The sequence below is a fragment of the Erythranthe guttata genome, chromosome 8 (genome assembly GCF_056151865.1).
Source record: "Erythranthe guttata isolate IM_541 chromosome 8, IM_541, whole genome shotgun sequence".
Taxonomy (NCBI): domain Eukaryota; kingdom Viridiplantae; phylum Streptophyta; class Magnoliopsida; order Lamiales; family Phrymaceae; genus Erythranthe; species Erythranthe guttata.
In genome coordinates, this window is record NC_142540.1 from 4,045,467 (window position 1) to 4,060,000 (window position 14,534).

Here is a 14,534-nt window from a genome sequence, read left to right on the forward strand (position 1 = left end):
TTATGACGTTACGGATGACATTTTGTGGGTATAGTAAGAACAAAATCATAAGTAAATTAATTATCAAAAAAAAAAATCAATTTGGATAAGTTTACTCACTCACATAATTAACCAGGTGCAGGGGATAGTTGTCATTTTGAGCTTATCTACGGTTGTATGTATATATATAATATATATATATATATACAGGTTTGCATGATGAGCGTTTGTTTGGCCAAACCCCCGACCAATGGGAAGAAAAGTTGGCGGTCATCGACTGGGCGGTTTGTTACACGCGCCATCTGTGGGCGTGAACACTCATCACCCCCCACATGGATTATTTGATGTTTTCCATGGCGGGGTTTGACATTAGTGTGGGGGGTGGGGTGGGCCATTATAAAAATGTTTATATAATGAAAATTGTTCAGTTTTTGTACTATTCTCTCTATACTCAATACTGATTCAGCCAGCCGCCCACCCCATTCCATGAATGTGGAAAACCTCCACTCCACACACTATATACATATATACACTCTCTCTCTCTATATATTTATTCTCTCTCTCTCTCTAGATCTCTATATATAAATTGACGGAAGTCGAAAACGTTTACTAATATATTCCAAACCCTCAATTTAAACTCTCTTTTCCTTTTTTCTCTTTATCAATAATTAATAATTAATAATCGTAAGAATCGAATCGAAAACGATGAGGATGAGCTGTAATGGATGCCGAGTTCTACGGAAAGGCTGCAGCGACGACTGCAGCATAAGGCCGTGTTTGGATTGGATCAAAACCCCTGATTCACAGGCCCACGCCACCGTCTTTCTCGCCAAATTCTACGGCCGCGCCGGTCTGATGAACCTCATCAATGCCGGCCCACAGCACCTCCGCCCTGGTTAGCACCGCCGCCGTAATTTTATTTCTCTATCATATTATATCTCCGCCTCTGCCAATTTTTTTTTTTCTGATGGTTTAATTTTGTGGTTGTTGCTGCAGCTATTTTTAGGTCTCTGCTGTACGAGGCATGTGGGAGAATCGTGAACCCGATATACGGGTCGGTCGGGTTGCTATGGTCCGGGAGCTGGCAGCTATGCCAGAACGCCGTGGAGGCGGTTCTGAAAGGGGTTCCGATAACGCAGATACCAACCGACGCCGCCGAGAATAAAGCCGGGCCGCCTCTCAAGGCCTACGACATCAGGCATGTTAACCGGCCGGAGGATAATCTCTCCGGGTCGTCCAACGATCTTCACCGGGTCAGGAACCGGTTCCGTTTCAAGCGGGATGGGGCGAAGCCGAGGCGGAGCCGGGTGCGGGTTCGGGCTGGGGAGGTTCGTAGGTCGCCAAGCCATGAGTCTTCGTTGAGCCACCAGTCTGAGGCGGCGGCGGCTGAGACGAATGTGGAGATTGAAAATACTGCTCGGGAGAGCGAGAGCTTGGCTTCGGCTGAGAACGCGGAGGCGGCTTGTGAATCGGCGTCGGAGGATGAAGGAGAAATTGAGCTGGATCTGACTCTCGGATTCGAGCCGTTCAAACGCGCGTTGAAGCCGAAAGAAATGGCCGTGAAGGCGGCGGAGGATGACGGCGGCGCTGGATTATGTAAAATGGAGCTGCGGCTTGATTGTGCTGTTCGTGGCTTCAACGGCTCGGATTAACTATTTTCATTAGTTTTATTTTATTTTTCCTTTTCTTTTGGATCTTATGTAGGACGAGTTTAATGTTTATTTTATTTTATTTTAATTACTTATATTAGAAGAGTTGTACAAAATATAGTAGAGTTGGTACATTAGTGTAGCTGGAACAAGTTTTGACTTGGTCAATGAAATTTTCAAATTTCATTTCTTTATACTTACTCAAATTCTAAGATGTAGTTTTTGACCATCAGTCAATCATATAGGTGCACTAGTCAATCATATAGGTGCACTGAGAAAACATGGATTATCGTTAGCTTACAAATCATAAATTGCATTATACTAACTATGTGTGACAACCTCGTCTAACAACCGTTGACAAAAGGAAATAAAAACTTATTTGATTGTTTTCTTTTTGATGTCAAATAAGATGCAAGATGTTATTAACATAATTAAAATAAAAGTTAAGACATGTTTTGTATCGTAATAATCAAATGGAGTCGTAAAGAATCTATATAATATATAAAAGTTGAATTCCATAGCTAATTGATTGACATTTGGCAATTTCAATTGATGACATGTCCTCAATTTCATCCATGTGGCGAATTGATTGGTGGAAATAAATCATCAAAAAACATGTCATCATTTTCCAAAATTAAAGGTAATTAAATATATTTAATTATTTTATTAATCTATTTATACCCTACCATTTATAAAGTGCTCTAAATATATCAACTTTCTTGGAAACCCTACATAAATTTATTTTTGAATTTAATTTTATAATTAATTTAATTTGAATTTAGTTAAATTCGATTTAAAATCTTCCCTTATTATAATTGCATGATTGGTGGTGTTACGATTTTTTTTAATTTTAATTCATAAAATTGGATTTATATTAAAAAACATATTGCAAAATAAATTATTTGATATTATACATTTTACATGAACATGACTAGAGAATATGTATTTTTTTACTAATTTAATATTATATATTAATATTATCTGTAAAAAAGAAAGATACATGTTTGAATTTACTATCTTGCGAAAATTGACACTATTTGTTATGCAATGTGTAGAGTAATGTACTCCCAATTATTTACCATATTAAAAATTATACTACATGAATTTCATGTTATTATTTAAATAATTATTTTTTCTTTACTGAATCCAGTGACAATAAATTTTACGATAGATTTAACCTTTTAAATTATATACTAATTAAAATACAAATTTTATCATGAGTATACTAATAAATTGAATAACCTAAGTTAGTTTAATCAATTCATAAAAAAAACGAATTGATTTTATATATTTCAAATTATAATAATTCTAAATATTTGGAATTAAATTCGTTTATCCACTTTATTTAATGGCTAACATTAAGAATATCAATTGTTATGTTTAAATAATGATCGTATATACTATATATTGTATTCCACTAATAACTATTTCATTATAACTCTAATAAATATAATGAAGTAAATATCTACAACAACTCCAACTCAAAAGTATCAAAATGAGTTTGCAAATATTTATGTGCTATTTAATATTTTATTTTGATATTTATCTAAATGTATTTGCTTCAACCATAGATATTAAATAGTTGTTAATTAAATATATCTAATTGCCACATGTTATTTTCTAAATGGACACTGAGGTGGTTAAATTCATAACTCATGTTTGATATTTTATTGTGCATGATTGCATAATGTATTTTTACATTCTGAAAGATGAAATATCAAAATACCTCATTTCATAACTCTATTAGAATTAAAAATTACTATTTTGGAGTACAAAAATTACTATTTTGGAGTATAAAAATTACTATTTTGGAGTATATATTTATTAGTTTTAGCATTTCTATTAGTATTAGTAATAGTATTAGTATATAGTATTAATATCACTATTAGTAATAGTATTAGTATTAATACTAATATTAGTATTAATATCAGTATAAGTATCCGTATCAGTATTAGTATCGATAGCAGTACCAGTATCAGTATAAATATCAGTATCGGTATCAGTATCAGTATATGTATCAGTATCGGTATCAGTTTCAGTATCAAAATCAGTTTGAATATCAATATTAGTATCAATTTCACTATCAGTATCAGTATCAATATTAATATTAGTATCAGTATTATTAGTATAATATTAGTATTAGTATTAGTTTTTTTATCAGCATCAGTATCAGTATGAATAACAATATTAGTATCAGTATTGTAATAGTATTAATATTAATATTAATATTACTATGAGTATCAATATGACTATCAACATCAGTATCAGTATTAACATCAGTATCATCAATATATGTATCAGTGTCAGTATCAATATCAGTATCAGTATCAGTATCAGTATCAGTATTTGTATCAATATCAGTACGTATTAGTATTAGTAGTGTTAGTATTAGTATTAGTATTAGTAATAGTATTAGTATTAGTATTATCATTAGTATTAGTATTAGTATTAGTATTAACATTAGTATTAGGAGTAGAATTAGTATCAGTATGAGTACCCGTATTAGTACGAGTATAAGTATTAGTATTAGTATCAATATTAATATCAGTAGTACTATTATCATTACTATCAATATTAGTATCATTATTAGTATTAGTATTAGTATTAATATTGATATTAATATTAGTATTAAAATTAGTATAATATTGGTATTAGTATTAGTATTAGTATTAGTATTAGTATTAGTATTAGTATTAGTATTAGTATTAGTATTAGTATTAGTATTAGTATTAATATCAACATCAGTATTGGTATTATTATTGGTATTGGCGTAATTGGCGTATACATCTTATCTCTTTTGCAATATTTATAAGTTGTGTTGTTGTTTGAGTAATGTGAACACTAATTTAATGTTGTTAGTGATAAACTTGCAGGTTATTTGAATATCTATTGTATTACCTCTATGCTACTGTGTTTGTTGTTAAGTTAGTTATTTTGCAGATGATTCACATAGTGTAGTAGATTGCATTCCATGAAATAGAGTTATACCATATGTTTTAAATTATTTCACTTAATCTTCATATCGTGCTTTGCGCCATTCGCGTATTTTTCTTTGCAATATTTAATTGAATTTCATATGTTATTACTCTGAATTAAGAGATAATTTTTTTTATTTCCTTCCATTTTGTTTTACTTTAATTGCTGTTGTTATAAAAAGATATTCGTTTAAATATTATTATTTTTCCCATTTTGAAACTGATATCCGTGCAATGCACGGGTGAAGTACTAGTTTTTTATAAAGGTAAATAAATTGTATCGAAATTTCCTTATGATGAAAACAGAAAAATTGAAACAAATTAATAAATTGAATAGTAAACCGTAAGGGGATTACAATATTAAACGCAAGCTCATCTTACAATAAAAACGGATTGGAACATTCATAAATAACAAGATTTTATAGATAATAAGAAATTTGAAAAGAAATATTAAAGTAACTTGGATCAGAAGTTCATAATGATAATTATCATCCAAATTTCTTATGCCTCATCACCAAATCTATTTAAAGGGATGTAAATATTTTGCTGCATCACCGAAAATTAAAATGGAGTTGCCCATTCTAAAATTTTTCCTATTCTTGTTTCTCAGCTTCGCAGCCCATGCAAAACTCACAAATGTTGATGATAAGCTCATTTCGAATATATGTTCCAAGACGAAGGCCCCGTATAAATGTAAATCTTATTTGGAAATGGTTCGCAAGGAAAAGAAAGAATCTTCCCTTGAGGGTGTCGGGGTACACTTTCTCGACATTGCAATGAACAGAGCCAAAGTATCCACTGATTTGTACAATCGCTTGATTAAATATGATTACATAGCTAAAACAAGTTATATGAAGGCGAAATTCGAAAAATGTATCGTACAATATAAGTGGGCAGCGGACAAGATAAGTGAAGCAAAAACACTGTTGAAAATTGCAAAATTTTCACTGGCGAGAGACAATTTAGAAGAAGTGTCGACAGTTCCTATTTATTGTGAGAATTTGACTAGAACTGAATCACGTGAAGTTATTGGAGCAAACGATGAGTCTGATTATGTTTTCGACATTGCTTTGGCTGTTGTGAGAGAATTGGAACGAGGTAGTAGAAAATCTACTACGGCTTCGCTTACATAAACAACTAGAAAATCAAATAAATAATGAAATAAATAAGATGTAAGCATTAAGTAATTAATTGTTTTTTTCTTTTGACGAGAGCATTAATTTGTTGTTGATTATACCGAGAAAAGAAAAGTTAATGCAAAATTGGTCGGTATTTTTCTATCTTTTTATTGGTGAATTATAATATTCTATATATAAGTAAGCTCTTTTTTATATAATAACATTCTCATCCAATTTAAGTTAAAAAAAAACTTTGTACGGCCATAATATTATTTAAAAAATAATAATCTAATTATACCAACAGTGATAAAAAAAAAATAAAAAAAAATTTAGCCCAATATTGAATCAGCAAGTGTCCAATTGGCTACCCTATTTAGGTAAAGGTCAAAAAAAATTAAATGGATGAAGCTGAAATTGGCACATGTTTTAATAAATTCAGCTATTCTCTTCCAACTGAGTTTGCGGCTGTGTCAAGCCCAACTCACATTAATTTATTTGTTTTTTAGCCCATTAATTCAATACAAATCTCCCTAACCAAATTTTATTTGTACATAAATGGTCCCAAACATTATATAAATTGCATTTTGCACCCTGAGAAATGACCATTTTGGCATAGTCCACCCTCAAAATTAATAAAAGACATTTTGCACCGTCGAATTACGACTAATTAAGCAAATTATATATGTTTTAATTTTGTTTTTTTGCTTTTTGAGAAGAGGCAAATTATAACTGCACAGGGTGTATATATATATATATATATATATGCTAATGCTCGTCTCAATTAATTAGGGTTGATCTTTTTATTCTAAGCAAGTTTATGGAAAAATCTCTAAGTATAGGATCAGATCAAGATCAGGGGCGAGTCCATCCTCAACTAAAATTTATTCCATTAAATTATATTACATAATGATAATTATGTTTGTATTCAACCCACATCATTTGTATTAATTCGTTCACTCAAAATCCAAATTAATGCAAAAAAAATTCATAAATTATTTTCTTCTCTTCTTTAGCTATTTTCTAATTTTGTCATATTTTATGCAAAAATCGTAAATAGGCGCTGTCCCAAACGCTCCATAACAAAAGCCACCATTTAACAGATTCATGCACTCGCCACTGATTCGGATAGTATGCTTCAATGTGAAGTCCAGCTGAAATTGGAATTATAATATTAAGTCATGTGTACATTTGGAAATCCAAAACTAAGTACCAAATGTAATGTTGTGGCATCTAATTTTATTGCAGGGTTACAATACGGTTGTTAAATGCAATTCAAATCCAAAACAAAATCTCTTCCACCATATATCTTCTACTTGTCATTTCAAATGATGAAAAGTTTGTACATTACACTCAAAGATGTATTTGGATACATATTTTAAACATGATAATTAATAAAACAAAATTGTTCTATCCTCAAATTCTAAGACATTTAATACGCTAACAAGGGAATGACTAAAATTAACATTTTTTTCTTTGTAATCAAGGAACTTGCAGTCAAACATATAGGTGCATTGAGTAAACATTTACTCTCGTATAATAGCTTGCAAATCATACACACTAGGCTAATTATGTGTGACAAACTCGATCTAGTTACTGTTAACAAGGGGATTTGAACCTAGATCAATCGACGCATGCTTACTTATTTTGAAAGTCCGGGTATAATATTTTGGTATGCTGGATAATTACGAAAATAGGTTCACCGTGTCTAAACAATAATCGAATATAGAAAATTGAGAAAACAAGCCCATTTATCACCTATCTCGTCCAACCTCTCTCTTCGCTCCGTTCTTTCATTGCGTAAATAAAAACTTATTTGATTGTTTAACTTATTTGATGTCAAATAGGATGCTAGATGTTATTAACACAATTTTAAAAAAAATAAGATAAGTTTTATATCTTAATAATCGAATGGAGTCATATAGAATTTTGTGTAAAATTAAGATAAATCGTATCGAAATTTCCTTATGATGAAAACTGAACCAAACGGAAAAATTGAAACAAATTAATGAATTGAATCGTAAATGTAAATCGTAAGAATCTCAAGACCATAATCATGGCGAGGACGACATTTAATAGCAAAACTAATAATAGTTCCATTCTATTTATTTGCATTCGATCTAATGGCGATTACATTCAATGCAATGCAAGCACATATCTTACAATAAAAATAGATTGGAGCATTCATAAATAACAAGATTTTATAGATAACAAGAAATTTGAAAAGAAATATTAAAGAAATTTGGATCACGAGTTCATAATGATACTTATCATCCAAATTTTCTTATGCCCCATCACCAAATCTATTTAAAGGGATGTGAATATTTTGCTGCATCACCAAAAATCAAAATGGAGTTACCAATTCTAAAATTTTTTCTATTCTTATTTTTTCTCAGCTTCGCAGCCCATGCGAAACTCACAAATGTTGATGATAAGCTCATTTCAAATATATGTTCCAAGACAAAAGCCTCATATAAATGCACATCTTATTTGAATATGGTTCGCAAGGAAAGACAAGAATCTTCCCTTGAGGGTGTCGGGGTATACTTTCTCGACATTGCAATGAACAGAGCCAAAGTATCGACTGATTTGTATAATCGCTTGATTAAATATGATTACATAGCTAAAACAAGTTATATGAAGGCGAAATTCGAAAAATGTATCGTACAATACAAGTGGGCAGCGGACAAGATAAGTGAAGCAAAAACACTGTTGAAAATTGCAAAATTTTCACTGGCGAGAGACAATTTAGAGGAAGTGTCGACAGTTCCTATTTATTGCGAGAATTTGACTAGAACAGAATCACGTGAAGTTATTGGAGCAAACGATGAGTCTGATTTTGTTTTCGACATTGCTTTGGCTGTTGTGAGAGAGTTGGAACGAGGTAGTAGAAAATCTACTACGGCTTCGCTTACATAAACAACTAGAAAATCAAATAAATAATGAAATAAATAAGATGTAAGCATTAATTAATTGTTTTTTTTTTTTACGAGAGCATTAATTTGTTGTTGATTATACCGAGAAAAGAAAAGTTAATGCAAAATTGGTCGGAATTTTTCTATCTTTTTATTGGTCAATTATAATTTTCTATATATAAGTAAGCCCTTTTTTTATATAATAACATTTTCATCCAATTTAAGTTAAAAAAAAACTTTGTACGGCCATAATATTATTTAAAAAATAATAATCTAATTATACCAACAGTGATAAAAAAAATAAAAAAAATTAGCCCAATATTGAATCAGCAAGTGTCCAATTGGCTACCCTATTTAGGTAAAGGTCAAAAAAAATTAAATGGATGAAGCTGAAATTGGCACATGTTTTAACAAATTCAGCTATTCTCTTCCAACTGAGTTTGCGGCGTGTCAAGCCCAACTCACATTAATTTACTTGTTTTTTAGCCCATTAATTCAATACAAATCTCCCGTACATCTCCCTAACCAAATTTTATTTGTCCATAAATGGTCCCAAACATTATATAAATTGCATTTTGCACCCTGAGAAATGACCATTTTGGCATAGTCCACCCTCAAAATTAATAAAAGACATTTTGCACCGTCGAATTACAACTACTTAAGCACCGTCAAATTACAACTAATTAAGCAAATTATATATGTTTTAATTTTGTTTTTTTTTTTGCTTTTTGAGAAGAGGCAAATTATAACTTCACAGGGTGTATATATATATATGCTAATGCTCGTCTCAATTAATTAGGGTTGATCTTTTTATACTAAGCAAGTTTATGGAAAAATCTCTAAGCATAGGATCAGATCAGGGGCGAGTCCATCCTCAACTAAAATTTATTCCATTAAATTATATTACATAATGATATTATATTTGTATTCAACCCACATCATTTGTATTAATTCGTTCACTCAAAATCTAAATTAATGCAAAAAAAAAGTTCATAGATTATTTTCTTCTCTTCTTTAGCTATTTTCTAATTTTGTCATATTTTATGCAAAAATCGTAAATAGGCGTTGTCCCAAACGCTCCATAACAAAAACCACCATTTAACATATTCATGCACTCGCCACTGATTCGGATAGTATGCTTCAATGTGAAGTCCAGCTGAAATTGGAATTATAATATTAAGTCATGTGTACATTTGGAAATCCAAAACTAAGTACCAAATGTAATGTTGTGGCATCTAATTTTATTGCAGGGTTACAATACGGTTGTTAAATGCAATTCAAATCCAAAACAAAATCTCTTCCACCATATATATATCTTCTACTTGTCATTTCAAATGATGAAAAGTTTGTACGCATTACACTCAAAGATATATTTGGATACATATTTTAAACATGATAATTAATAAAACAAAATTGTTATATCCTCAAATTCAAAGACATTTAATACGCTAACAAGAGAATGACTAAAATTAACATTTTTTTCTTTGTAATCACGGAACTTGCAGTCAAACATATAGGTGCATTGAGTAAACATTTACTCTCGTATAATAGCTTGCGGCTAATTATGTGTGACAAACTCGATCTAGTTACTGTTAACAAGGGGATTTGAACCTAGATCAATCGACGCATGCTTACTTATTTTGAAAGTCCGGGTATAATATTTTGGTATGCTGGATAATTACGAAAATAGGTTCACCGTGACTAAACAATAATCGAATATATATAGAAAATTGAGAAAACAAACCCATTTATCACCTATCTCTTCTAACCTCTCTCTTCGCTCCGTTCTTTCATTGCGTAAATAAAAACTTATTTGATTGTTTATCTTATTTGATGTCAAATAGGATGCTAGATGTTGTTAACACAATTTAAAAATTTTTAAGATAAGTTTTATATCTAAATAATCGAATGGAGTCGTATAGAATTTTGTATAAAGTTATAATAAATCGTATCGAAAATTCCTTATGATGAAAACTGAAACAAACGGAAAAATTGAAACAAATTAATTATTGAATCGTAAATGTAAATCGTAAGAATCTCAAGACCATAATCATGGCGAGGACGACATTTAATAGCAAAACTAATAATAGTTCCATTCTATTTATTTGCATTCGATCTAATGGGGATTACATCAAATGCAAGTTCATCTTACAATAAAAATAGATTGGAGCATTCATAAATAACAAGATTTTATAGATAACAAGAAATTTGAAAAGAAATATTAAAGAAATTTGGATCACGAGTTCATAATGATACTTATCATCCAAAATTTTCTTATGCCCCATCACCAAATCTATTTAAAGGGATGTGAATATTTTGCTGCATCACCAAAAATCAAAATGGAGTTACCAATTCTAAAAAAATTTCTATTCTTATTTTTTCTCAGCTTCGCAGCCCATGCAAAACTCACAAATGTTGATGATAAGCTCATTTCAAATATATGTGTAGACACGTAAATTTAATATAATTTATATTATATTAAATTGAATCCCAAGATTATAATTTATCTTGCAAAATAAGTCATGGAGATAATTATCAATTAATTATTGGCCAATAGGATTGTTTCTTCTCTTCCAAGTTATAAGAGATAAATATCAATTTAAATTGAGTCAATCAAATCACGCCACGTCATCAAGTAGACTTTAAGTAGGACTCTTATTTTACCACTATAAATAGGGACCCTCCCTACACAATTCAAAACAGAACTCAAGAAGAAGAAAAACCGTAGGAGAAAATTCTCTCTACAATATTCAAGTCGTTCTTCATCAAATTCAAGGCGTTCTTCATCAAATTCAATCGAGGGCGTTCTTCAACAAATTCAAGGCGTTCTTCATCAAATCGAGGGCGTTCTTCAACAAATCAAGATCGAAGGAAGATTGAAGGGCCAAATCCATCAAGAACTCCAAGATCTTCAAGTCAAAACCCGTCAAAGTTCAACGTTTGATCCGAGATTCAAGTCGCAAGACCCTTGGAAGACGTTATTCAAATCCAAATCAAATCCGAAGAAGATCAAGTCAACGACCCGAATCCGAAATTCAAAGTCAAACAAATATTGTTCTTGAGAGAAGAATCAGAGGATTAAATTAGAGTTTGTAACCCGCAATATTTATTATTTTAATTCAATAAATTATATTTGTGCAATTCTTTCTTGTTTGTCTAAATCGCAGATAAGAATTTTGTTGTTACAAATTTTGGCACGCCCGGTGGGACATCTCTACCTCTCATCTCTTCTCTCTCTCGAAGATCCTCAAAGTGTTGCAGTGACTGCTCTACGTTCACAATGAAGATTGCTACTTCAGATTCATCAAGTGTGGGCTTAGGTACAAGGAGTATGGCTAAGAAGCTACAACCATCCTCTGAGACTAACTCGACGCCTCAAACCATTCAGAAAAGCTTACCACCTCTTGTCAACACAAGCGCATACGTGGAAGGTTCAAAACGAGAGATTTCACAGCCCACGCCTCGTTCAACATCAAACTACTCAGAGGTGGCATCCGTCATGACAACAAACGCTACAACCATGGAGGAGCAAATTGCAAGTTTGACAAAGGCCATTGAGGGACTCGCAAAGCATGTTCAACAACGAGATTCTCAAATTGCCGAGTTGATCAACAAGATGGACAAAGCCGATGCTAGTCAAGCTGTGGAGAATCAGATAGAGGTTCAAGACGAAGTCGAGACATCCACAAAGCAACAACCAGTTGAAAACGATAAGGCTCCAGCTCAAGAACTTCAAGTTTCTCCAGAAGGGATGATTCATGTAGATCAAGTGATGACGCTGATCAGTGGAACCATCAAAGACAAGTTGGAAGGAAGCTCGAAGTCTCCATCAACCTATGTCAAGCCATACACGCAAAGGATTGATGATCTAAGGATGCCAATGGGCTATATACCTCCAAAGTTTCAACAATTTGACGGCAAAGGCAACCCCAAGCAACATGTGGCACACTTCGTCGAGACTTGCAATGATGCCGGGACTTACGGAGATCACCTCGTCAAGCAATTCGTCCGATCGCTCAAAGACAACGCGTTTGATTGGTACATTGATTTGGGGGCAAACTTCATTGATAGTTGGAAGCACTTGGAGGAAGAATTTCTCAACCGCTTTTACAGCACTCGAAGAACAGTCAGCATGATTGAGCTCACCAATTCCCGCCAATGGAAGAAGGAACCTGTCATCCACTACATCAACCGTTGGAGAAATTTGAGTCTTAATTGCAAGGATCGACTGCCCGAGACATCAGCTATTGAACTGTGCATCCAAGGAATGCAATGGGGACTCCGATATATCCTTCAAGGAATTCAACCTAAAAGTTTTGAAGAGTTGGCCACTCGAGCACATGATATGGAATTGAGCATAACTGCAAATGAAGTCGAAGAACCATCATTCCAAAAGCCGTACCAGCTCAATGAAGAACATGTCGAAGAAGAACAAGAAGATCATGAGGATGTGGGCAAGTCTTTTGAAGAAGCAACATCCTATGCAACATGTCCAAATTAAATAAAGCACTCCTTGACACGAGTTTAAAAGGTCTACATGTCCAAATACATTTAAGCACTCCTTGACACGAGTTTAAAAGGTCTACATGTCCAAATTAAATGAAGCACTCCTTGACACGAGTTTAAAAGGTCTACATGTCTTAATCAAGTGAAACACTCATTGATACGAGCATAAACTATCTATTTATCCAAGTCAAAATCAAGGTTCCTTGATATGAGCATAAACTATCTATATATCCAAATCAAGTCAAGGCTCCTTGATACGAGCATAAACTATCTATATATCCAAATCAAGTCAAGGCTCCTTGATACGAGCATAAACTATCTACATATCCAAATCAAGTCAAGGCTCCTCGATACGAGCATAAACTATCTATATATTCAAATCAAGTCAAGGCTCTTTGATACGAGCATAAACTATCTATATATCCAAATCAAGTCAAGGCTCCTTGATACGAGTATAAACTATCTACATATCCAAATCAAGTCAAGGCTCCTCGATACGAGTATAAACTATCTATATATTCAAATCAAGTCAAGGCTCTTTGATATGAGCATAAACTATCTACAAATCCAAGACAAATACTCTTTCAGCACGAGTTTAAACTGCAAGTGTTTCTCCTTGTCGACATGAGTATAAATTGTGCACGACATCCCTCAAAAGGATATATTTTGAACTACGTTATGACTTGATCCCTCTATAGGGTACGTAGGCAACTTAGAATATCTCTAAGTCCAGTCATGATTTCAAAAGATGTATGTGCTTTGCTAGATCAAACTGCAATTGAAGTTAAGTAATTATCGAGACTCATTCACTCCAAGACGCATTGTCCGTGAACAAGTCTCGAGGGGGCATTTGTAGACACGTAAATTTAATATAATTTATATTATATTAAATTGAATCCCAAGATTATAATTTATCTTGCAAAATAAGTCATGGAGATAATTATCAATTAATTATTGGCCAATAGGATTGTTTCTTCTCTTCCAAGTTATAAGAGATAAATATCAATTTAAATTGAGTCAATCAAATCACGCCACGTCATCAAGTAGACTTTAAGTAAGACTCTTATTTTACCACTATAAATAGGGACCCTCCCTACACAATTCAAAACAGAACTCAAGAAGAAGAAAAACCGTAGGAGAAAATTCTCTCTACAATATTCAAGTCGTTCTTCATCAAATTCAAGGCGTTCTTCATCAAATTCAATCGAGGGCGTTCTTCAACAAATCAAGATCGAAGGAAGATTGAAGGGCCAAATCCATCAAGAACTCCAAGATCTTCAAGTCAAAACCCGTCAAAGTTCAACGTTTGATCCGAGATTCAAGTCGCAAGACCCTTGGAAGACGTTATTCAAATCCAAATCAAATCCGGAGAAGATCAAGTCAACGACCCGAATC

The 14,534-nt window shown here is 32.5% G+C and overlaps 1 protein-coding gene across 1 annotated transcript; it reads left to right on the forward strand.

Annotated features, from left to right (window-relative positions):
* Positions 1–426: 426 nt before the first annotated feature.
* LOC105976066 (LOB domain-containing protein 41) lies at positions 427–1,822 on the forward strand. Its single transcript, XM_013001353.2, has 2 exons — positions 427–874; positions 976–1,822. The coding sequence occupies exons 1-2, from the start codon at positions 685–687 to the stop codon at positions 1,629–1,631; spliced, it is 846 nt and encodes a 281-aa protein (XP_012856807.2). The 5' UTR covers positions 427–684; the 3' UTR covers positions 1,632–1,822.
* The last annotated feature ends 12,712 nt before the right edge of the window (positions 1,823–14,534 follow it).

Excerpts from the sequence above, each read along its gene's own strand:
- LOC105976066 (XM_013001353.2), top strand. The coding sequence starts at position 685 with ATGAGGATGAGCTGTAATGGATGCCGAGTTCTACGGAAAGGCTGCAGC. Across the intron at positions 875-975 it reads CCCACAGCACCTCCGCCCTG|CTATTTTTAGGTCTCTGCTG; the intron begins GTTAGCACCGCC and ends TTGTTGCTGCAG.